At 42.0% G+C, this 25,585-nt stretch overlaps 2 protein-coding genes across 7 annotated transcripts in view; both read right to left on the bottom strand.

The window, feature by feature from the left end:
• Positions 1 to 14,425: 14,425 nt before the first annotated feature.
• Positions 14,426 to 21,474, bottom strand: RSL24D1 (ribosomal L24 domain containing 1). Its single transcript, XM_072345331.1, has 6 exons — positions 21,317 to 21,474; positions 17,990 to 18,103; positions 17,295 to 17,367; positions 16,598 to 16,661; positions 16,049 to 16,134; positions 14,426 to 14,812 (listed from the first exon to the last, which is right to left on the bottom strand). Exons 1-6 carry the CDS (start codon positions 21,395 to 21,397, stop codon positions 14,739 to 14,741), a joined length of 492 nt encoding a protein of 163 aa, XP_072201432.1. The 5' UTR covers positions 21,398 to 21,474; the 3' UTR covers positions 14,426 to 14,738.
• A 2,048-nt stretch (positions 21,475 to 23,522) lies between these two features.
• The window catches only part of RAB27A (RAB27A, member RAS oncogene family), a 30,234-nt gene continuing 28,171 nt past the window's right edge, over positions 23,523 to 25,585 (bottom strand). For all 6 annotated transcript variants that reach the window (XM_072345327.1, XM_072345325.1, XM_072345328.1 and 3 more), the window contains exon 7: positions 23,523 to 25,096. In XM_072345327.1, coding sequence (XP_072201428.1) covers positions 24,898 to 25,096 — 199 coding nt within the window. In that variant the 3' untranslated portion in view covers positions 23,523 to 24,897. The remainder of the gene's footprint in view (positions 25,097 to 25,585) is intronic.

Consider the following 25,585-nt stretch of genomic DNA (forward strand, 5'->3'; position numbering starts at 1 on the left):
CTTTCGTAAACTCTGCACTTCAGCATTTTAATATCTGAAGGTGACTCTGAAGAGCTCAGTGCTGAGCCCACCTGCAGCACCATAACAACAGGGTAACCAAAGCAGTTGCCCACTGCCCCTGCTGGGGCTGGCATTGCCTTGGGTGGCACTAGGAGCCATACACACACCAAAACCCCTGCTTAACAGAGGCACCTGATCAGGAAAATACCTCTATGCACATGCATGATCTGCTTCTGTAGCTGCTCAGTACCAACTGTGTTTTACCAGTGTACAGAATGAGATGGAAGCTGTAATTCCATGCTCCTTCTTGAAGCTGAGGATACAAACCTCAAGAATATGCCAATAAGTAGAATGACATTCCATGCTAGTAACATTAATGTTTCATTTGGGTTTTGTTCTAGTATTTTTCTTCCATTTTTAAACAGACACTCCTTGGAAAAAAAACACCTACCATATGCTGCCCTTTCATATGAAGGGGAATATAATAGCCACACAGTAAAACAACCACTTCATGTTCATGACAGGTTTTAATCAGCCAATACTAACAAGCACCATTTTCTGTTTTGCACACAGCAGTCCCCCAGCATTGGCCTGGGGAATTTAGGAGATAATTGAATTTATTGTCCACCAGAGCCCACACTGAGCAGGCTCTAATTAATTATGGAGATGCAGGTGTCTGAGCCATAATAGCATCTTGTAAAGGCCACCGTATAATTCTAATTCAGTGAAACCTCTTGAAGACAGCTCATTTGAAACTTGCATCAGCAACACAAATTGGAGTACAGAAAAAAAAAGATTGTCAGTGATACCTGAATGATTATCCCCCCAAATTTATACTTCCTTTCCTTTAGGAGCGCACCACTTATTCAGCCTGCATGCCACAACTCGTCAGAGTGATGAATTATTTCAAGACACTCCTAAATTCTCCTCCACATCCTCATTTAACCTAAATTATTTACACTGTGCATCACCAGCAGCTACACTAATTCTGCTATATTTTTCTCTTCAACTACAAAGGTATTTTCTAGAGTCATTCCATGACGTGGCGCGAATACTAATGAAAAGATTTATTAGCTTAAACAGCTACATTTATAGATCCATTTGTTTTTGTCAGAACGGTTTGTACCATTTATTCTAATTCCTAACCCGGGTGACACTTTGCTAACTCAGAAGCTGTATTTGCATCATTCTCCTGATTGGTACTGTGGGGAAAACATACACCTGCCCTGCCTCAAAAAACAAACCCAAAAAATCCCAAACAATCAGACACATCCCATACTTCTATTGAAATTACTCCAGCTTAAGAAATCCCACACCAAAGAAGACAAAGCAGGTGCAGCACACAATCCCTTTACAGTGGCAATGACACACAGAGGGCATCAATTGCGCTTTGGCACTGAGCCTTAACCCCTCACCTCCAAAAGATCTTCCAGTGTTTGAGAAACACTGCTTGATGGTGGTGGCCCACAGTGAGTAGTACTGCAGGCACACAGAGAGCACCTGCCACCACCCACAGCTCAGGGCCAGCAGGGCAAGCACCCTGATACAGGAGAAAGCTCAGAAAAGAAAGTTAATTTATGCCTTCATTCATTACCCAAGGCGGCAGAAAGGCAGAACTGAGATGAAAGATTCAGCAGAGGGTTGTTAGAGTTAGGGCACTATGGTTAGGCTGCGGGTGGACTTGATGATCTTTGAGGTCTTTTCCAACCTGAGTAATCCTATGGAAGGGAAACAAATTCAGACTTTCTTGCCACATTTTGATTTTCTTCCCTGATATCAGGGAACCAACTGCTGTAGGAGAAAAATTTCCTGTTAAAAAAAAAAAAAACAAAACAACCCACACATACTTCAGGACGTCAGGGATGACATGAAAAACACCAACCAGGACAGTTTAGAACGTGCAAAAGGCTCCAGCCCATAAAGCTGAGCTCTTGCTGTAATGACAGCTCCCAGTGAATAACAGTCATACTTCACAAGCCACTAACAGAGACATTCCTCATCCCCAACCCCACTGTGTTTTAGCAGGGAGGTATCACCTTCTTACAATTCAAGCCCTCCTGCCCCCTGCCAGTCCTAGGGTCCTGACCCTGGGCATCAGCAGCAGCACTTCCAGAGGCCCCAGAGTCAGGCCAATCGCCCTCTAACAGCCTCACTGCACAAGGTGACATCCCCTGCTCCTTATATCCTGAATAAATTCATTCTAGGTCCAATTTGCCCACAGCAGTTCTGAAGGAACAATAACTCTCTCCTAGTCTGCCTCTAGACAAGCCTTTAATACACAGTCATAACCCCTGTATGCATGCTTCGCTCTTTGGTCTTCAGTTTAGTGCTGCCACAGATGTTACTGGCCCCTTTTCCTTTCCAAGTGCTCAGAAAGGAGAATAAAGCAGAACAAGTTACTGATAAACCTTAGAGGATTTTTGTCCCAACAAAATAGCAGAGCTGCTTTGAGATGCTGGAGTCTCTTCCCTCCCTTATTGTTTGAGGTGATAGAGATCCACGTATTGAGAAAGGCTGGGTGAGCACCTGACAACCTGAAAATTGTATGCATCCAACTGACAGAGATTTTCTACACCTGAACTCTTCATTTTCAGATCCAAAGAGGCCTACACTGAATGCTACTCAACGGAAAATAGAGAAAGCAATTATTTAGAGGGGCCTTATCATTTATCAAAGCAAGAAGCCATAGGTTCAGCATGCATTATGTTAGAAGGTGGGACCACAGAATGCTTTCAGCTCCTTCCAGCTACCCAAACTGTGAATAAAGTATCCGTGCCCACTTTTCTCACACAGCTGGACGCCCGGCAATTACAGACCCCCTGCAGAAAGTCCACATCCCTCAGCTTATCTCCAAAGAGCGGTTACGCACACATAGCATTAGCTACTCCCGCTAGGCTGCGTGCTGTTAGCAGGCTGTTGAGAGCCACAACCACTGTCCAAGCGATAATGGCTCGCTGTTCAGTCTCCCACCACTCCCATCCTGTCTGTATAATTAAAAATCTGTTACCTTCTCTAGCTTGGAGGCTGTCTCACAATAGTGCTCAGTGACACAGAGCTTTAACAGATGGCAAGACAGTGACACAATTCAAAATCTAAACGTGATGCCACGAGACAGATCAGAGCAGATTCAGTAACAAATAAAATGAAAGACATAGATAGAAAAAAAGAAATTCAGCGTAGGCCATAGAGAAGGGAGTGGGTGTGATTGGTTGAAGGAGAAAAATTGCAGTCTTGTATTTGTGGGATGTTGCAGCTTCTGTAGAGTCTCTTTATGCGTTTCCTGTTTTCCTACTAATGTTGCTGCAAAGCAATATTAACCAGCAAAATAACTCTTCACACTGAACACCCAGGTACTGAGAATGACGAGACACAGCAAATATTTCATTCAAGCAGTCATCCTGTATGCTTTCCGAGGCAACACACCACAGCTGAAGATACAGACTGAAACAGTCTTAAACATGCTCTGATTTCACACCTTGCAGCATTGCTGAGAACACATAAAGATGAAAGCAAGAGATGCCACGATTTAATCTGTTACTGCCAATATTGAGAGAAAGCTAAAATAAAAACAGTAGGAAACCTCTGAGATCAAATCAGGATAAGTCAAAAGAAATGCTCAAGAAGTGATGCGAAAAGTAATGTCAAGGATGCACTTTGCTTCCCTAACATCAGCCTACATGAAATTATGCCTTCATTCCTCGTGCTTTCTGATAAACAACAATTGCACCACGTGATGGATAAGTACGTACAAACAACGTGAATGATTCCCATAAATACATTAAAACTGCATTTCATATTTCAGCACTTAAACCGAGCATTAAGTTTCTCCCTTTTAGAATTAGGAGCTAAGAGCATCAGAGCACTTATTTCACATCTAGCTCCCGGGGCCTGGTGCTTTCTGCTGCTGTCTGTCATCATATGAGAGAGGCATTAAATCACTCGGTAACAGTATGTTATCACATACCATTTATTACCTACATACCCACAACTTCTGGCCTGTCAATACGTGAGGTGACTCGCTAAGACGGCAGACGTAGAGATTCAGACAAGTAGAGCATTGCGTCCTTGCCCCAAGGGAAGGCCACATCATGCTATTTTAGGTCTTTTTTAGTTCACTGAAGTAGCTAATATGCTTCCTCAGAACAAAAACATCAGGACAGAAAACACGGACTTAGGCTTCACATGAACGTGTTTTATATGAGGCTTTCAAAACGCAACTGAATTATTTACTGTGTGTTACTACTGCCCAAGATGTGTTTAACACAGCTGCACCTCAGTACTAAAAAAGGACCCAATGTCACCACACACAGACACAGATGACAGGTACAGAGGGTGCTGTGGGGAATGACAGCAAAGGCTGAAGCAAACAGCTACTGGGCAGTGAGAAAAAGAAACTCCTCGTATAAAAAGCTGCTGCTCTGGCAGCTGCACTGCCTGCACAAATGCTGCTGTGAGGTCAAGATTTCCCAGAACAAGGAAAACCCTCAGATCCAGATTGCTCCTTTCTAGCCCAAGGCAGAGTGGATATTACTATTGCAAAATGTTTAGCCTTAATTTTACAGATGGAAAAATACCAGACTGCAGCAAGGAATCTGCGTTGCACAGAACCCCACAGTTCTACTGCTCATGGCATCAGGAGCACGTCCTTCCTTCTCCATGTCTCACCACCACACAGACCTCCAACTCCACCTGTGATCCTTAGTGATTTTTAAGATCTTGATGTTGATTTCTGACAAACAGTGGTACCCCAGGTTACCAGGTTAGCTAGGCCACCACCAGAGTGGTTCTTGCCTCATCCTCCTGTTGCAGATTAACCCAGCAGCAGCTCACTCAGCAACAACCAAACCATAGCATGCTGCTAACCTGAAATCAGGACACCTCTATATCTGCAAAACCTGGGTAAGTTAAATCCTCATTCTTTTCTGAGCTCCCTGCCCACACATTTTGTGCTCCCAGGGCACATGGGCTCCCCGATCCTTCCATGCCCTACTCAGAAAAGCCAGTACAATACGGGACCATGATGAAAAGCACAGCAATGACAGTATAGTAACAAAGTCCCAGGCTGCAGCAAGTGAAGATATGCTCAAATGCAGCAGCTGTGAACACAGAAATAAATGAAAGAATTCACTTACCCTTAGAAGGCCTCAGGTATTCAGGGATCTCCAGTAACATACCTTTGCCTCCACTGCCAACCCTTAAATGAGGTGTGGGAAGGGGTGGATCCTGGCTGCACCCCTTTCACTCACTCAGGTGCATTGAATTGCATGCACCTGAGCTCCCCTGGGTTGGCCCAGCCTTCCCACCAGGTGCTCAATCACTGGTTCAAGCCACAACTTAGCATTTCCACTACAGCCAGCCTTGCTCAAGGGCTTCTGGAGTACACATCATGCTAGGCTGCAAGAGAACCAGTAATTGAAACAGATTTCACACAGCATTCCAAAATCAATCTCTAATTGTAAACTGGCTACCTCCAAAGGTCAGCGTCTAAGGCAGGTGAAAAATCCTTACCTCCTGAAAAGCCATCAAAATGGATTGCAAAAGATTAGTAGAGGGGAACAAAATGGTTTAGATCTGTTACAACAGAACTTCTTCCTCACAAAGAATCTAGGGCAGCTGGCACCATAACTGTCTCAAGTTCATGAAGTATTAACTTCTGCTGTTTGGAGCTCTACACCCTACACCACCTGCTCCCCCGCCTACAGAATTCAGATTTGTTGCACAAGACTGTAAATCCATGGAAAGAATGCTTGTTCAGGGCATTGTTCTCCAACGTATCATAAAGACGTCTTGCATCCTCTCCCCATCAGAAGCTTTAGAATATTACAAGGAAAAAAAACAAACAATCAAGTTCTCTGCTAACTCCTGAAATCAAAATAAACACCCCAATATGTGCCTAACTCCAGAGAAGGAGGAAGACTTCAGTACAGTCAGAGGCTGATTGTTACACAACTCCAGCTCAGCAGCAATTCAGGCTTTACTAATATTTTTACAAGGTTAGATTGTGTGATCAGAAGCAATGAAGAGTTTTTGCCCAGAGAGGTGGTGGAGTCTCCTTCCATGGAGATATTCAAGACATGCGGGCGCCCATCTCTGTGACCTATTGTAGGGTACCAGCTTTAGCAGGAGGTTGGACTCAGTGATCTCTTGAGGTCCTTTCCAACCCCTGCAATTCCATGACTCTGTAGCCATTACCTAATTTCACATAATGACTCACTGGAATTTACTAAAATCAAATAGAGAGACTTAGTTAAAGGTTTGAGAATGGCTTTCACCCCAAAGCACCACAAGCAGCTATTTGAAGTCCTTGCTAAATCAGAGTTCTACACAAACAGCATTTCTCCCTTTCAGAACTTTAAGCGACTTTTCTAAAGTTCTATGAACACCTTTAAAGAAACGATCAGCAGAAACATTCAGATCACAAGGCAAGCTGAAATAGCACCAGCAAGCTCAAGCTTTTGATAATGTTTACCTCTCTTTCATTTTCAAAGTACACAGAACACGAAATCCTGCTTGCTTTTTCATATGCAGTTAATCCCACCAAAATCCTTTGGGACTACTTCTGAAAGTAAAACGAGCAGGATTTACTTCATAATCCAACACAGACAGGACGGGAAAATATGATATTGTGTTTTATCCCCAGCAAAGAACTCTGGCACTAAATCCCCAGGAGGGAGCAAGCGTTAGCGCATATTCTGCAGCTAATCTGGCAACTGCGCCATTTCCTGTTTGCAGTGTATATTTTTGCCCAAATGACTGCGTAGGGACAGATGGCCACACCAGAGGAAGGCAGCTCTGGAAAGAACAGTCTCCTTCCCTCAGGAGTGCTTCACAAGATCAGCCCAGGAACTGCCAAAGCAAGATCTGCTGCCAGGCAGCAGAATGGCAATGAACCGAACACCTTCTTCAGGTTCTGACCTCTGCTTTAAATACGTGTATCTAATACATATGTAACCTTGGGGAAAGAAGAGGACATCTCTGTGACTGGGTAGGGTTTCTATTGCTAATGACTGGATGTTAATAAAAAGTCTTCAGTGTTTATTTTTAAACCCAAGAAACGAAAGCTTCTCCAACTGCATTTTCTGCAACCTTCAGAGCTCGCCTGGGGTTACTGATTATCCGGGATCCCATCATCAAGTTTTCAAGAAAGATAATTGTTTCCCTCCAGCTACAGTGGCTCAAGCAGATAAAGTTTCTAAAACGCAGGTCATATAAATCTGATTTCAGCAAAGAGTTTTATTCTCCCTCATAATTTTCATCTGTGATTCTCAGGCACTAATTAGCTGGGCCTTTCTTGTATTGTTTCAAAGAGAAAACGAAGACTATTAAGAATTATCCATGAAACTCCCGAATGCATTTAGTATTACAGCCCATACGTTACTTCTTCGGATACTATATTTGCATTCCTTTGAATTTTCAGTAAGCCACAAAGACTTTTAGCATCAGTAACAGCTTTGCCTTAAAAACCTTCAGAACTGTCAGGTAGCGAGAGATTTTTGAATGGTGAGATGAAGCCAAACGCTGCTGCATTGTAACAAGCTGACGAGATAGCAGTTTTGATTCTGATCAGCCCAAGTTTCAGCATTCAGACTGGATTTAGAATAGCAGAATTGTGTCTCACCTTTTGCCTCCATTTTCCTTGTCTGCAGACAAAGACGTGGCTTCTTTAGGGCACTCATACTTGGCTGGATATTCTTCCTTAGCTTAAAGGCTAAGGAAAAAAGGTTTAAATCACATTTTTAAAATACTGGATTATATTTCAGGTATAAATCAAAGCCTGCAACCCTGGAATCATAAATATGTGTGGATGCATCCTCTGAATACACTGGGAATATTTCAGCTTGTTTCAGTGCTGTTTGATTGCTCACTAAACATCCGCTGATCTGTTAGGATTTCCAAACTACATAAGCAGAGAGTTTCTATAACAGGGCTAAAAGGAACATCATACAGAGCAGAAAATGTCACGAGATCTCAGAAGTATCAGAATGCTCAATTTTTTTACCTTGAGAAGAAGGAGAAATAAGATGTCCCACACCCTATGCATTTGCCTAATGAAACAACAGCTGACTTCTCATTCTCATGGGAGTTTCCTGATTCTCAGTCAGGTACACGGAGTCATTACTGGATGGCATTGCATCTGGCCTGTTAGACCGATTTGGATCATGCGCTCACATCAACAGCCCCATCTGACTTCCACCATAACCAGTAATACTGTCTCATTGACTGAACCTGGCACTAAAGGCTCCAGCTGGTGACCCAAATCTATCAAAAAAAGATGGAAAGAATGAATGAAAGGATCTTAACCACTTTCAGAGCTGGTGAAGCAAGATAGATTGAAATGACATAAAGATGTCCTGTAGGCTTCTATGATAAAATTAATTGTTGGGTAAATCCCTCTTCAGTCCCTTACTAAGCAGGAAAAAGTTGAAAGTGAGGGAATGTACTCCTTGGGATCAGACAGACCCATTTTAGACAGGTCTCATAAAAGCTGAGCAACTTGAATACAACTACAAACAGACAGGAATAAAATCCAGCTCTGCTGAGCTGTAGCTATCTATTCACCTCCCAGCTATTACACGTAATGCGTGGGAAGTGAAATAGCAAACTGTACTCAGGATGTCAGAAATTACATTTAAAAAGGTAAATGATTCATAAAACTCCATACTGGTGAACACTTCCCTACATCTATGATCAACTGAGTAGTTGCTCGAGCATTTAGGGCAACCGTGCTGCTTCCAAGTCACAGTTCTCATGAACAAAGAGCATTCAAGGTGATATTCTTAGCTTGTTAAGAGCAGCAGATGCCCTTCTGTTCAGATCCGTTTTGACAGAATTTAGTCCCTTTGCAATTTTTTGTGTGTCTCTGTTTACTTTTTTATAATGTTATCTGTCTTGCTACTGTTAAAAGCAAAGTCCTAAACGTGACGTCTGATGCATGCACAGGTAGTCATGGACATGTCTGTTCACTAAAATAACCAAAGCTCCACAGCGGGACACATTGCAGAGACAGTAAGACCAGAATGATTATTCATCTTCTCCTAATACCAGAACTATGGAAAACTCAGCAGTACGCAACCTAAAACACCAATAAGTTTGCCCTCCCAATAAGCAATTAAAGCATAGTTCACTGCCAAATCCTGTTTGAGAGATGAAAGTACAGAACGTCTCAAAATCAGACTGGTTCACCAGTGATTTCCCAAGTGATATCCCCAAATCACTGACTGCTTGAGTATGGCATGATTAAATACAAAAAAGATCACTGGGCTGTATGACTGATTGCTCTCCTCCAAAAAGATCTGTCACCCCGGCCCCTATCAGTACTACTGGGTTAAATGGGCTTTGGAAACTTCCTGCATTTCCAGCCTAAAAGCTTTGAAGGTTTCCAAAACTGGAATCAATTTAATTGCTGTGGGAAATGAAAAACTATTAGCGAGATCTGGACAATGAACCTCACCTACTAAAGTGGATTCAAAGGACCTCCCAAAAAAATAAGGAGAAAAAAGAAAAGAAGAAACCGAGAAATAATTCAGTTCAGATGTTCCTGGTATTACCAGGTGAATACAGATCATGGCATACGGAACAATAACAAAACAAATCAAACTGATGGCTAGGAAAGCTGTACGTGATTGCAGTAAATTCAACTGAATCATTGTGTTAAGTTGGCTAATGATTAAATGCTACTAAGAGTCACACAATATAACCCTGGGATTTACCACACGAGTGCAAATAAACACTAAATTGGCACTAAAACAAGAGTTGTGTACAATCAATCCACAGCAGCTTGCTTTCAACATCCATACCTGTAGGCGCTGCTTTCTACCACAAAGGAAGTGGATGAATTTATGATGAGGAATAAAGGTTTTTACCCTGCTCAGGCACCTCTGGTTTGTCCTAAAATGGCTCCTCTGTTCACATTTTTAAACAGAACCCGAACTTGTGTGTCTGTGGCACAGAGATTTCAACAGTCATTGAAAGCCATTTTCGGAGTGCTGCCTCCTTCCCTTTGGAAACAAACAGATCTGAACCAGCTGTGGAAAGTGAGAAGTGCTTCTTGTCACCATCTTTGTGACAGCGCCAGTGACAAAATCTCCTCCCAGGTCAGCACCAGACACAGGGACACACAGACAGGCATCCATGAAGAAAAAGCCCAAGTTCTTTGAAAGCAGCATCACTGTACTCCCCAGATATCCCAAGGGAGCCCCCCTGTCTGAGACACCCCAAACAGCAATGAGGCCAAGCCACAAGGAACGGTAGATTATAGATTGCTACAAATGTATCTCTTGCTCAAGGGTAACTATGGCTTCTTACTAAATATCACACATAAACTAGGATCGCATTATGATATTTGTATCTTCTATTTCAAAGGAAAAATATCCCTTAGAGATTACTCCTATACTCAGTGGAGCTAATCGAATTAACCTTGAATGACTTTCCATCTGTAACCAGACACAACTAACCAGAGAAGTCAGGAGGAGCCCAGGGGCCATCCTGGCTGGTTCTGCCTTTCAAACCGAGCCCATCAGTTCATTAGGTTTGTTAGAAGACAGAGCTGTCTTCACAGCTGAGTCTGAGAACAAATAAGTTTGGGTCTGCCAGCTTGAAGAACAGATCTAAACCCGCATGGCCTTTGTCACTCCATCCCCAAGTTCTGCGTCAGAGAATACGTCAATCCTGACTGCAAGGGAATTTGAAGCTCAGCCTTGAATTTGCTCAGTGCTGGGAATGACAACGTTGGTCACGGTATGACAGAAAACCATTTGACGTTTCCACCACTCACCTTAGCTGGTCCTGTTTCTTAGGGGGAATTGCCATAGTGATGCAAAAAAAAAACATTAACCTGGGCAACCTCTTGCACAAACAGAGATATTGTAAATGTTGCTGCCTCCAACACAGAATGTATGACAGCTTTTTATTCTGACAAGAACTAAGGAAGCTCTCAGATCCTCAGCTCAGAAATCACTTCACTCCAAGTGGGTTATTGAAGCAATTCTCTTAATCGGCAAGTTTAGCACAGAGTGGAGCATTTCTCAGAACAGCTTACATTAACAGCAAACAGCAAGTTCTTTTCAATGATGCAGAGATCCCTGCCTCAGTTCCAGGTGGTAAGCCATGGAAGCACAGTACTAACACATGATAAGTAACACATCTATTGCTGTTCTGGAGTCCTGTGCTGAAACAACTTTACTAAAGAATCATGAAGCTGTGGATGCCCCAACCCTGGAGGTGCTCAAGGCCAGGTTGGATGGAGCCCTGGGCAGCCTGGACTACCACCGGATCTGGAGGTTGGTGGCCTGCCTGTGGCGGGGGGGTTGGAACATGATGATCCATGGGGTCCCTACTAATCCAAACCACCCCGTGATCCTATGCTTGTGACAGCTGATATCCTTCTTTATTGAATAATGTACATTTATTGCTGCATATCTGTAAGAGAAACTGCTGTTCCTTCATCTTTAAAAAGCACTTAAAGAACATTTGAACGAAGAGTGACTTTATGAAACACAAAATGAGAGAGATAAATGAGGGGAAAGGAAAAAAGCACCATCAAAGTATACCTTCAAATTCAGCTCCCCCCTCAAACCACAGCCCGTGTCCCCACCTGCTCTGGGTAACGCTATGGTCACAACCATCACATCAGCTCACAGGAAAAAACTCCCCTATATTTTAGTGAATAACACCAAAGCATCCAGCGTCTTTTGTTTAGCAGCTTTATATTAAATCAGAATAGCTGACAATCGAATTCGGACCTTTTATTACTGATTTATTTATTTATTTTAAACCAACAATCTTCTGTATTTCTCCACACAAGGCCTAAAAATTTCATGTCTAACAACAGGCAGCAGATTCAAACAATTTTATCAGCGATTGATTTACATCTGCTGCCTGCTCCCTCTGGTCGCAGCTCAGTGCGAGCCATAAATAAGTCAGGCCAGGAGAGGAGATTGAATTTTTGAGAGCAGAACAGTAATTGAGGAATCGAACAGCCCGCAGGTTGAAATGTTTTCTCTTGGGACAGAAGCCTTTGGACCTATTAGCAGCTGTCTATATTGCTTTTCCAGCCACTGACACATATGTCCATGTCAACATATTGAGCTGATTTATGGTTCTTTGTGCTGCATAAGGACAGATCTCGTGTTGGTACTCGGGGCTCCATCACTCTTACTGTAAAGCTGCACATTTCTGAAGCCAGGTAACTACATAAGGTACAACACACGCACACTATTTACTGCACCAGTCACCATCAAGTTTCTCTCGGGAGCTGTATTTCAATATTTAAAAGGCATCCAAACAAACCTACCGTTTAGCAGGTTGGAAAGAGCAGGAAGAACCATCTCCAGATGTTCGCTCTTACGAAGCCACGAGTCCAAGCGGCGCTGCTGACCTTCACCTCGTGGAAGGCGCCCCCCAGCGGCCTTGCACCGCAGCGCTCCGCCGCCATCTTTGGGACAGCCCCGTGCGGATCCAACGCCCAACACACCAACATTTCACCTCCCGCTGATTTCATGTCCCACCGAATCGAAAGCAAACGTGATTTCTAAGGCGTGAGTGCAGCACTCTGCTGCTCACGGGTTCCCTAATTCCCTAGCTGCACGTACTCACATGGCGCTCACAGCAGCCTTTCCTCCGCTGCTCCTCTGGCAGACGCCGTGCCCGCTGCACGTGGCAGCAGCGCGGAGCTCCCAGCCGGCCTTGCTCACAGCTGTTATGCAGCGAGTTGCAAGGAGGCACGCGCCTCAAGGAGCAACACTCGGAGCCGTAGGAAGGCTCGGCTTTCAGTCGGCATCCCACGAAGGGCTCTCCTCGCACCTCCCTCCGCTTTGCACAGACACAAGCTGACGCCGATTGCTGAAGAAAGTTAAAAGTTGGCACTCGTTGAACGTTAATCAGCTCCTCAACATTCAGCACACAGACAAAAAAATAAAAACAACAAACCAAATCTGTAATTAGGTTTTAGAAGAAGTACCTCACTTCCAGGATTAAGGGAAAAAAACGCAGTGCTTTCCCTGCAAAACAAACCCCAGCCATGCTTTGTAATGAATAGGAAACTTTCATATTTAAAACACATGCATTTCACAGGCCGTTAAACCAAAACCCAAAGGCTGGACACTTTGAAACTTACAAGTTATTTCCAACACTCAGAAGAGCAAATAACCCCTGCCTTCCCTCCAGATCTGTCTGTGAATATAAGTATCAGCAGATTCATAAGGAGCCCAACAGATCGTAACACAGAACCGCCACCCTGCAGAGCAGACCTGGCATTATTCATTCCAGGTTCTCCAACACGGTTCCAAACCCACAAACACTACAAATGAATGGTTGCCGCTCAGTTTTCACACTGATCTCATTGGTGCTTTCCCTCTGCTCCCCTCGAACCCAGACGGTTAATAACCTGGAGGAGGAAAGGCAATTAAACATCTTTGTAACGCTCCTTCTTTTGCCACATTACATCCCAAACCAGACCCAGCTCTCACTACAGCAATCTCAATTACTTCCTGCCTGGAAATAAAACGTGATTTTTCAGCTGCTACATGAGCTGCTTCACTGAAAATTATCTCATGAAAATGTGAAATTACACGTTCGTATTACCAGAACTTTTACCTCGTATAAATACATGCATCAATCTATATAAATGTGACAAACATTTTAAACACGAGAACACAATCCATAAATCAAAAGGTAAAAACCACAGCATAACACCTACTTATTTCACACACTCCCCACTGCCTCTCTTACCGCGTTCCAACACAACTTCCCTGAGCCACACAATACACAAGTAGGCGGTAGGAGGTTTACCAACTGATGCAGCACATAGTGAAGCTTAGAACAGAACCATCAATTATTGTTTTATAGGGTAATTAGCACTGACAAGGAAATGTTATTTTAAATACTTTTGAAAAGCTTCTCTAACCACGCAGTTGTAGCTAAACTAAGATTAAAAGCGCAGGGTATTTATCTGTCCTGATGAGCACTGCACAAACACCAGCAGGACATGCAAATGCCTGTTTGACACGAGTTTCCTTTCTATCAAAATAATCCTGAGCATGAGGAAAAAAGCAGCCAGAAGTGTGACCGATTCAGCAGCTCAATCATCCCCATTATAAGTCAAATAGGAATTTCAGCAGCTCAGGAGGTGGGCGGTTCCAACTTCAGGCTGGATGTGATCACCATGACTACTTTCCTAATGGAAGTAAGTCCTACATACAAGTTAGCGTTGCCGGGTTTAGATGTCATCTGCACTGTCACCTTTAAGAGGAAAGGAAATAAACACAATCTGCATTCATAACGAACTGAACAATTTTCCCAAAGACCAGAGTGAAAATAAATCTTCTCCACTGCACTGAAGAAAAACAGTGCAACCTCCTCCATCTTGTTACCATTACTATCCATTCTTACCTGCTTTTACCGCCAAAGAACAGACAAAATAACAATGTCTCATACCAACATCTTTTATCAGGGAGAGGGAAAATTACATTTCCTTTCTGGATAACAAAGAATACACGTCTCAAATAGCATACTTTATTTCTCATCCTGTTGACAAGGTTTTCTCTATTAGATAGCTGTAATTACTGTCAAAACTGTTATCCATCTTGTTTTATAACAACAAAAATAGTTCAAGCTGTAAGTGTCCACTGTTTATTAAAATGTATTTTTCTTCAATTATGAGCACAGCTCCAAGTGCCGCCAGGTGAAACAGTAAGCAACTGTTAACTGCTGAGGAAATGACAGTAAGAAATACAAGCATCTTAAGCGTCTTCTTCCATGGCCACATCCTCTTGTAGCTGCTGCACCATTTTCTCCTCCAGTTGTTTTGGTTTGCCTTCAAAACAAAGAAATATTAAATTCAAGATGCCTCGAGAGGTACAACAGCCACAGCTTAGTGAGCAGTTGTTTAGCATTAAACCCATCAAGCTTAGAACTATTGACTGGTAACTGTCATCACCATCTAAAGGTATAAACTAATTGTTATAATAGAAAAACTGATAACATCATTATACAACAACTAAAATGCAGTCAATGTATTTTTTCACCTACTATGACAAGCTTTGATATGGCCAGCAATACCAAGCATAGAAAAAATAACTGAAGCGACTAACAGCCTTTACACATTCATTATATATGAAGATTTAATCCCTCCTGAATGCTGCACTGCATGGCAATAATGTTAATTTTAAATTACAATGCTGAAAACAAATACCCCCACAAGACTGACATTTGATTTTGCTCTCTTTCATCCAAGAGACTGAAGAGAAAACGTTTGAGAAACAGATGCACAGCACATTATTGTGCATCATTCACCCAACACAAGCAAAGTCAAACAACGAACAAAAAACCTGAGTATATCCTGACAAAAGCCTGTTTCACACACATACAATCATACCCTGCAGCAAATGCAAACATATACACTGAAATGCAACAGAATTCTAGTTAACATTTACTAATACAATTCCAACTGAGACAAAAGCGCAAGTAATTCATATAGAACAAGAACTAATGGATGTTCTATTCCAATTCTATTACTGCGTTCCATTAGCAGTTGGTTTTTATTTATAATGAATATTTTTCAATTCACTTTGATCAATACAATGTAACACAAACTAGTATTTGTTACAAGAGGTTTGGAAAACTGAGAATTATTTAGGAGGAATAGGTAGCCACAACTGAAAGCCAACTTAAGAACGCAGTTCACAAAGAATACATGAAAATTTCCATGTAGTAGACAAAAATTTTAGTGAAAATTAGTAAAAATATCATTATATTAAAAAAGCTAAGATTGCATTGTAGAAAAAGTGCTCTCATATGAGCTTCAACAGAGAACTACAAAACATCTACATTTTCACAACTGGCTAAAAAAATGATTTATCTACTGCATTTTCTAACAATAAGTGGCAAGAGCTATTCTCTACATTCAATAGCCAACTTAACAGTTAAAAAATGCATATGGTTATTCAAGCACTTGAATAAGACACAGCAAAACAAATCAAATCCAACAGTATTAATCACAAAATCATATACACAAGTTAACCTAAGGAAACCAGGTACATCAAGCTCTTACCTGCATGTGGAGCACGAAGAAGGTGGATGTTCTGTTTGACCTCTTTGATGTCTTCTGCCTTCTGCAATTCTTTGCTCTTCTTTAATCTATCAAGGAGAGAAATTACATTACCTTCAAAAGAGTGGTGTGTGTATTCCATTTAATGCAAAACATATTTAGCTGAAGTCATACAGTGGCAAATAACTCTCGTAAGGAAACAAAGGCAAAAATTGAGAACTTATTTAAACATACACTGGACACAAGATGAGAAAGAAAGAAAAAGTGTCAGCACTGTATTAACGCTTCCCAGAATTTGTTTGAGACTCCAAACCACCAACAATGAAACACTCCACTACCACTGAGAGTCCAGAAGCTACTTTATCTTTGACAGCCAACACAGCACAGTAGCTCGGTGGCAGAGCAGTCTCAAACTATTTTGTCCCATTGTTTTGACTAATATGTGTACAAAGCAAAGCACCTTTTAGAACTTTCTTTCATGACTGCTGTGCAAAGACTGAATTTCTAACGCAGATGTACAAGAGCTCTCATAATGCAAATACATTTCCTCACCTGTTCATAATAAATCGAGCTTGGCGTTTTTGCTTTATTTCCTCCACCCTCTTCATCGCATCAACTGAAACAAAGCAAAGGTTGCATAAGTGCATATGTGCTTCCATACATACAGCTGAAAATATATGCTGGTTTAGCAGAGCACATTTCAACTACGAGGAACCATATTTTAAACTTAGTAATATTTTCACTTTTATGCCTACATGTATTTTCTACAGTTAAGCATTACAACAGAAGACGTTACTTGAAATCAAACAAAAGTTACCATCTTCCCTTTTGTAGCTTTTGTTCTTGGCTTACAAAGCAACTCTTCCATTTTATATCAATTATTTATAAAACAAACTAAAGCAGAATGAAAGGGAACAAACAAACAGCGGCATCGCTGTGTTTACACTGAGAGACTCTCAGAAAGCTGAAGAACCACTAAGGTTTGTCAAAGACAGCAATTCAAACTAGAGTAATGCTACAGCTTGTTTTCCACACAGCATCGGAACAAATAAAACCCAGTGAAAGCCCACACCTGTGCACAACTCACACGTGCTCCACACCTAAAAATCTGGTCATCATTCCAGTAACTTCAAAGAACAATCACTACAAAACATAAATATTCCAACATGTCTCCTGAAAACCTGGTCTGTAGAAGCTGACTTCTCATAGTTTGTTCTTCTTTTGTTTCTGTCTCTCTATAATGACTCACCAGTCTTGTTCCACAGCTCCCTCTGGTATTTTACTGGTTCATTTCTACGCTTTTCAAATTCAAATGAATTGTCCTGCATTAAAAAAGAGCAAATACAGATTATATACAAAAACATACTTAGATCCATATGTTTTTATTGCAGCACTCAGCTATAAGTATTTTTGGTGGGGTTTTTTTGTTTGTTATTGATATTCTAAATATCAGCTCCTGTATTTTAATGACTTTCGGAGACCGATAAGCTTGAATAGGTAATAAATTAAGTGTTAGACAGTGTAGCATCAGAAGCCACAGAGATTCATCTGAAGAGAACTATGTACCAAACCATCTCCTTTAACCGTTTTCTCCTTAACAAGACACACAGTTCTACTGTGGAGTAGAAACTACAAAGCAGACCAGACACACTGAAGGCAACACTGAACATGTAGAGCGTCAACAGCATACAGTGCAGGTCAAACCAGTGTTATTCAACAGCCTCCAGTTCATCAGAAAACACCGCAGAGTAACAGAATCCCCTGAAGAGTACAGACATTCTAAGTCACACAGTCTTACCCACATGCATAACTACTGCCTCACACTGACCAACAAACCACCTTAATTCCGAACATGAGGGGACAGACTGATGGTATCCCTCAGTCACTCTGAATGAGCCAGTCCCTCAGAAATACCTTTGTAACATAACAGGTTCATCTCCTTACCACTGTCAATTCTTTGCCAGCTGCTTTTCGGAATGCTTTGGTCCATCTGATCTTTCTTGGATTTCTCTTCTTTTTAAAGTTTTTGTGGCATTTTGATTTGCAGAATCTAAATATCTTGAGGAGGGAGAGAAAAAACAAACCTTGGAGTCAAATCACATTGTTCCTGCCCAAATACAAGCATAGTACTGAACACTGGAGTTTCTATAACATGCAAAAAGAATAATCTTTCCAAAAGTCAGTATTTGCGTTACATTTCAACAGAACTCTATGCAGAAAAATGAAATCAATACATTTCCTTTATTATGTCTACTGATGTATTCCACATTCAGTGCCATGTTAACCACAGCAAGTTGCATTACATGAAAGACCACAGTGATTAACAAATTATGCAATCTGAGACGCTCAGTACAACTTGGCACTTAGAAACTGGCTGGGTCTCCTCATTGGGAGCTCCCAAACAATGCAGCATAATCGCGCTTACTGTGACAAGCTGAAAAAGCTGTAAAATGTGAATAAGGAGAGCAGTCAGAAAGCACTGGGGGCAGAAGCAAGATGAAAGAAAGACGGACACACCAATGTCTGAATGTTCAGGAGTCCTCCCTGACTACAGAAATCACTGGAACCCAAACGTTCATAGCTCAGGAAGAGAACAACACAAGGATAACATATAAGGACCGGCATCACTATAACAACAGTCATAGTGATCGTTAGTTTTGTTTCTTGATAAAATTTTCTCTCTCATGAAACAGTTTCAAGCACTGTTCTGCTTTTTAATTTATAAAGTCACTTCCACAGCTGTCACAATACACAAACACGGCTAAACTGGTTATAAATAAAATATTGGAGAGTTATGAGAAGTATCAACTGAAAAAATAGAAGATAAAACCAAACCTGTACTGTGAATAAATAATTTTCTACACCTGTCAGCACTTTTTAGACACACAGCCAACCTGACAACAAAACATCCTCACACCTCTATTTTTTTCAATACAACAACAACAATGAAGCCAGTCTTTTGAGATGCAGCTTTAAACCTTAGAGAGCAGCAGGCGGGAGGAGTTCTGAGCACACTGTCACATCTTGGACTGAACTTACAGACAGCAGTTACAGCACATACCACAACACTGACTGTTTGCTGTTATTTCTCCTTGCTTCCATTTTTCTACCTGTTCTACAGATCGCTACTTACTGCCACATACTGTTATTCCACTCATCTACAGAAGCAAATCACAGTGTTTTATTTTTAGTCTCATGTCCATATACATGAATTTGTGGGGTTATATCTGGTTGAATAATAAAGATGGACACAAAATCCCTACGCCCACCTGGAACTATTTCCTTGGCTTGAAATCCAAGGAAACATGGCAACACTTGCTTTATTCTTCATATTACAGCTCCCTCAAAACCAAAATATTCTTGTTCCAGTGAGGCTCTACCACTCTAATCCATAAACCACATAATTCGATGCATGAAGAAGAATTACCAAAATCAGCTCAAATTAAACCACAATCTTGATGTCAACAACACACAACAGTGTAACTCCAGATCCCTGCTGGGTACTGAATTGAAAAACAATAAAAAACAGTTTAATATTCATTTTCAAGGTAAAAGACAGAAAACTGTCTTCGATATTGTTAATTACTGCTGAAAATACCATTAAATTTCCAGCATTTAAATACCACTAAATGCTCCACTGTTCAAGAAGACTTTTCATTAAATATGGCCTATTAAGGTCATTTATTTCACACAGTGACCTTAAATTGCAAATGGCTTATATTTTCCCAGTCTCTGCTGCATTTTATCTAACCTACACAGTTCATTTTCAATAATTTAAATCAAATCTGATAGGAAAGAAGGTAATGTCAAATATTTGGTGCAATCTGGCAGCATCCATTTCATCCTCTGTACATTACCAAAAAGAGGTAAACAACTGAATTGATCTCCAAGGGGGTTCCCAACATCACTTAATGAGCTGTACAACTGCGACAAGAAATCAGGTACAGAAGGAAGTTACCATAGTGTCTGTCGTCCTGCCCACAACACATGGGCTGTGGTTTATCAGTGCACTTCATTACATGAACAAGCACAAGTTACTTAGTTCTTAAGTTGTTATGAAGTCTTTAATAGTCACCAAAGGCTGATCACAAGATCACAGAAGTGAATCCGTATTAAAGTATCCTCATTAAATAGTTCCTACTGCACCCATAAAGAATTATCAGCTATTTCATTTCATCATTTATATTTAGATCCCACTCCCAGCTTAGAATACCTTTCTTGAAAGTAGCCATAACAAAATAACACTGTACTTCAGTTTTGTAACTATGTTATGCCAGCCTCACTTTAGGCATCTGCCCCTGCTAGTCATGGAAGCATCTTATGTTCATCCAGATGGTGCTTTCAAGACTGTTAAAGATGCATAAAAGAAACTTCACGGTCAACAGCATTCACTTAACGCAGCATTAAATGGTAGCAACAGGTAGCAAAACACTGAGCTAGGAAGAACCCTATCCTCAAGTCTATCCCAAACTGTCCCACATCCAGCCGATGCCATCAGTCAAAAGGGGCAGGTATGGAGATGCCACTGAGATAAGAAGGGAAAAAGAAAAAAACATATAATCGTGGAGTGGTTTGTGTTGGAAGAAACCTTAAAGGCCATCCAGTGCCAAGCCCTGCTGTGTGCTTGGTGCTCCACACCAGGCCGCCCAGGGCACATCCAGCCTGGCTTGGCTTCTGAAGAAATAGAGCACAACGTACTGAGTCCTTACGAACAACCTTCAAATAGTTATAGTTCTACATTCCCTGCCCACGAGCTTCCCCTTAGCTCTGCCAAACCCGCCTCTCGTGCTTCCCGAGGCGCCCCGCACTCGCCGCTCCCCCCCACGCTGACAGCCGCAACCCCCGAACCTCAAGGCCGCTCCCCGGGAACGGGAGCAGCGTCCGGCCGGATCAGGCCCGGCTCCCGAGGCCGCAACTCAGACGGCGGAGCGGCTGTGCAGGAATCGATCCTGACATCTCGGCAGCGGAAGGAAGCGATTCGGGCAAGCTTCATTTCACACCGGGTCCGCAGTGCCCTATGGGCGGCTGGGACACCGCAACGCGCGTACACAGCTGTCAGGCCGCCGCGAAGCCCGGCCGGCTGTGCGCGTCTCGCTGTGACAGCCGCAATTGGGCGCGTCGCATCACATCGCCGCCCCGCTCACAGAGCTGCCGGCAGCGCGCAGCCCGCGGCCTCCCACACAGCGCGGGGCTGCCGCCAGAGCACGCCTGAGGCCCCACGCAGCGGACCGGGGCTGGCTGAGAGAGCCCGTTCCCGTCCCCCCGCGGTACCTTGCAGTCGTTGCGCACGAACATGACGCCGTGCCCCGGGTAGATGGGCCCGGAGCAGAAGTAGCACTTCTCGATCCTCATGGCCGCGCCGCGCCGATCCGCAGGCCCCGCCGGAAGCGCTCGCTCAGCTGACCGGAAGCGGCGGGACGCACACCGCCCCCTGGCGTCCGCGAGGTGCCAACGGCGCAGCGAAATGGGTCCGCGCGGGGCCGGGGCGGAGCTGTGGCGGGACACGGGCGCCCCCTGGTGGGCGCACCGCGACAGGGCGGCACGGAAACACGGCAAGGCACAAACGCCGCGTGACGGGCGGACCGAGAGCTCGTGTCTTCCCCGACAGCTCTAGGCCGCAGGCGCAGAAGGTAGCAAGCTGATGGGCAGAAATGGGGGAGACGTGCATGCAGTAGTTCTATGAGGGAAGGCTTGAAGATAGCAGGTTCACAACCAAATAGGAGTAAACACATTTGCTTAGGGCCAGGGCAGCTGTGCCTTGTTATGCAACTGCAGCCCTTCATCTTAAGGCAGAGATTTTTGTCCCTGTGACAGAGGATACTGTTGAAGAGGCTGCTAGAGCTCATCAGACCTAACTCCGTTAAAGCACGGCCAATTACAGCATGTAGCTGAGGTCGTACTGCATTCAAAGATGGAGATGCACTAACCTCTCTGGGTGCCTGTTCCCATTTCTGAGTCCTTGTGGCTGTGTGCTCACATAGGCAACTTTCTCAATGTTATAAATATGGAAGTGCCACCTCCACTCTCTTCTATGCAGTCTCTTCTATGGGCTGCTTGTGGCACCACACAGGGAGCGCCAGCTGCCCAGCTGCCTGGTCTGCTCATTGGCAGGAGAGAACGAGAAGCACCGCAGCCAGAGCAGGGAGTTTATGTGCACCTCACCTATAAAAAGCCATAAGGCATGGGGACAGCAGCATGTGACACAGATGTTGAACTGATGACAACCAGCAATGCCACAGTTCAGTTCAACAAATGCTGACGAAGTTTAGAGCAGGAACGTTTAATCATTTTATATCAATAAGAATGAAACATCTCAATGCAAACGCTTTCCCAAACCTTCTGTTCTATTACAGATCTCATCATTTTCACCTAATGCTGCATGGAATAAAAGCTTTTCTTAAAATATTACTTTCCTCATAACAAAGTTATCTTTCTTTCTTTCAAACAGCAGCAGACTGATAAGGGCACTGTAACTCACTGTCACTAAGCGTTTAACACAACTTCTCATGAGAGCTACAAAGACAACGAAAGAAGATTGAAGTGTGCCGTAAGATTTAAGGCTTACATCAAAGCAATTTTATGTAGACTCTTTTTGTACAGTAAATAGTTACATATAATATGCACAACAAAGATATGACAGTTGTGGTATTTAATATCTAATATCCAATCTAAACGTAAATATCCAAAAGGATTTATTCTTTTAAACAGCATTTCAGTAGTCACTTAGCTCAGAAGTTGGCTGCAATAGTCCTCACTGCTTTCAGGAACTGGATGGAGCTACTAACACAGGAACTTTCATTAAAGTTAATGCGTGACAAAGTTCCACTGCAACCCTCTGAAAAGCAAAGAGTCCTATTAAAACAAATTCAGACACTTAAGTACATTGAAATGTATTTGTGTCCTACAGTAGAGTTTGATACTTTACTGGTCAGAAACCTGATGATAACTTCAAAAGGCACTGAGTTAAACTACAGTAACTCTGGTCCACAAGCACTTTAGAATCTCAGTATTATGTCATAGAAAAAACTACATTTATTCAATATAAATTTCTTTCATCTTTATCCTAGCCCCAGAGTAGTCAAATTATATTGCACTTTTAAAATATTCTGTGTAGGTTATGATAAAAATATAATATTTACACGTTGTTGTTAAAGAAGAACACATTACTTTGTAAAATATTTTAAGAACCAAGTTTTAACACTTCCTCTTGCATTCTCAATATAACCAGAGGCTACGTAAAATATAAAGGGCTTTTCTTTTTTTTTCCTTATTAGCTCCTATTCCAGAAACATTTTTGGTCCTTCAAAAAAAAAAACGTGTTACATTGCAAGTCACGTTCATAACTGATACAGACACTTGCCTGAAACTGCAGTAGCCAAACAGACAGAATATTTAAATAAATAAATACATTGTTTCTAAATAAGTATTAGCTTTGGACTTCTGTAAACAAACTGCTGTGGAAAGTCTGTAAGAAGACTCAGTTTGGTGTGTTGACTTTAATTGGCAATGCTTTTGATTTATACAACATCTGCCAGGGTAGAAAGAAAAGCTGGTAGGCACATCTTTATAAATCTGTCTGGAAAAAGAGAGAAAAAAAAACCACCAACAAAATACTGATTGTTCTTCAGGTCGTCATAAGAATAAATAACAATGATTGAAGAGTAACATGATCCACCAAAACCAGAATTGACATTCATGTGATCTGCAAGTGGGGGGGGAGGAGGAGTAACTATTCATTTTTAAGGAAATTACCAAGCCTTAAGTGAGTATGTGATAACCGAGATGTACAGGACACGAAAGTTGGCAGCAGAAAATAAGCATCATAAATTTATAGAAATACTGATTTAGACAGAACTGATATCTCAGCTGCATTTCGCCAGAAGACAATCAATCACTACTCATTTCTCAATCCATATTTGAAGAAACATTCCAAATCTGTGTTTGGTTTAAAAAAACAAACAAACGAAAACACAGTACAAAGCAGTATTTCAGATGAAATTTTGCTGACATCTACGTTACCCTACACTCCTGTTAAAACAATAGCAAAGAACATAACAGATATACACTTACGCCATTGACATATCAATATATGTATACACGTGTTCTAGAAATTCAAATGATGTCAGGAGGTCTCGCAGGCTGTGTTGACTATATTTTATACAGTACAGTTGCAGTTTAAGTGTTCACATTCGTGACCTATCAATAAGTGCTCTACAAATCCATCCCCGTGCTTCTCTAAGAAGTTTCTCATTCTGTGTAAAATATCTTTCTTTTGGCTTTTATCACTAAATACTGATGGTTTGAGGAAATAATGAGAAGATACTTACAGGCTTTTGCAAAAAAAACACAAGATTTGCTCTCTATGATTGTCATTGATTGATGAAATGATTAAATGTTTCTGTTAAAACAGACTCAAGAACCATGTTGGTAAGCTTGCTAGTTTGTGGACACTACGAGTAGTCACAATATCTAATTTAAATGCTTATTCTTTGGAATTAATGGAGCCTTCAAAGAGCAAATAAATATCCTTATTTCAGAAACCTACCTTTTCTTACTGCTCATACATAAGGATGCTTTTACACTTGTTAATTAAAAGTCCTCTCCTTCCCTTCCTTCCAAAGTAGAGAATTTAGGGAATATGCAAGTACTACATCAAACTGATGAGCTTGTCCCATCACTAATAAACTACATACGCTGCAAACAAATCAATGTTGTTTGAGAGGAAAGCACAAGAATCAAGAGTTAATAATGCTTATTACATAACTATGAGATGTGACTTGCCTATAAGTTAGACAGTTAAGCTGCAACTGTACTATAATTTAGCATGTACACTGAATTTTATTGTAGCTGAGTCAACAGCCACATTTGCCTTTTTCTTGCTCCTCACTCAGTTGTTCTGTAGAGCTGTGCCCATTGGAGCGCACTACCCCTTCTGGGATCCAGGATTTATCGACGCACCGCTCCATGCGCTTCATGATGAGGTCCAGCAGTGTATCAATGGCTTTGCTTACATTATTCCCATTAGCTGCACTGGTTTCAAAATATGGTATCCTGCAGAAGACAAAAAACACAAATTTAAATCACAGTTTATATTCATAGGAGCATAACCAATACATCTCTCTTGCTATATAATTAAAAATTGCACTAATAGTGTTGCTGTTCCTCCATAGTACAGAGACACTAAGTGGTCAGTGATCTGAAATGTAAAAGAAATGAATGGAATGTCTCATTCTGCTGGCAGGACAAGAGGGTGAGCATTAATTTACAGCTTGGAATCCACATTTTATGGAGGCACTGGTTGTTACAAAGTCCCAAGGCTCAGTTCACCCATGAGAGATGCAATTTCTTCATAAGGCCTTCTCTGAAGAAGTGTTCTTTACTGATTTCTATTTACATCAGCTAAGGTGTCTGCAAGAAAGGGAGTGCACATATGCAGTTCCCCTGCAGGCAAGGCAAAGTCTCCTAATGCAGTATTCTTATCACTACTACAAAAGGCATCATAGAACTAGAGCAACAACTTCTGTATTTTACAATGTCAGC

This window comes from Excalfactoria chinensis, chromosome 10 (assembly GCF_039878825.1).
Source record: "Excalfactoria chinensis isolate bCotChi1 chromosome 10, bCotChi1.hap2, whole genome shotgun sequence".
In the NCBI taxonomy this organism is placed as follows: Eukaryota; Metazoa; Chordata; class Aves; order Galliformes; family Phasianidae; genus Excalfactoria; species Excalfactoria chinensis.

Bases quoted from the DNA above. Each gene is read 5' to 3' on its own strand.
- RSL24D1 (XM_072345331.1), bottom strand. From the start codon at position 21,397: ATGAGGATCGAGAAGTGCTACTTCTGCTCCGGGCCCATCTACCCGGGG. The intron at 16,662-17,294 runs GTGAGTCATTAT...GCTTTGTTTCAG, and splicing joins GGAGCTGTGGAACAAGACTG to TTGATGCGATGAAGAGGGTG. The intron at 16,135-16,597 runs GTGAGGAAATGT...TCTCCTTGATAG, and splicing joins GCTCGATTTATTATGAACAG to ATTAAAGAAGAGCAAAGAAT.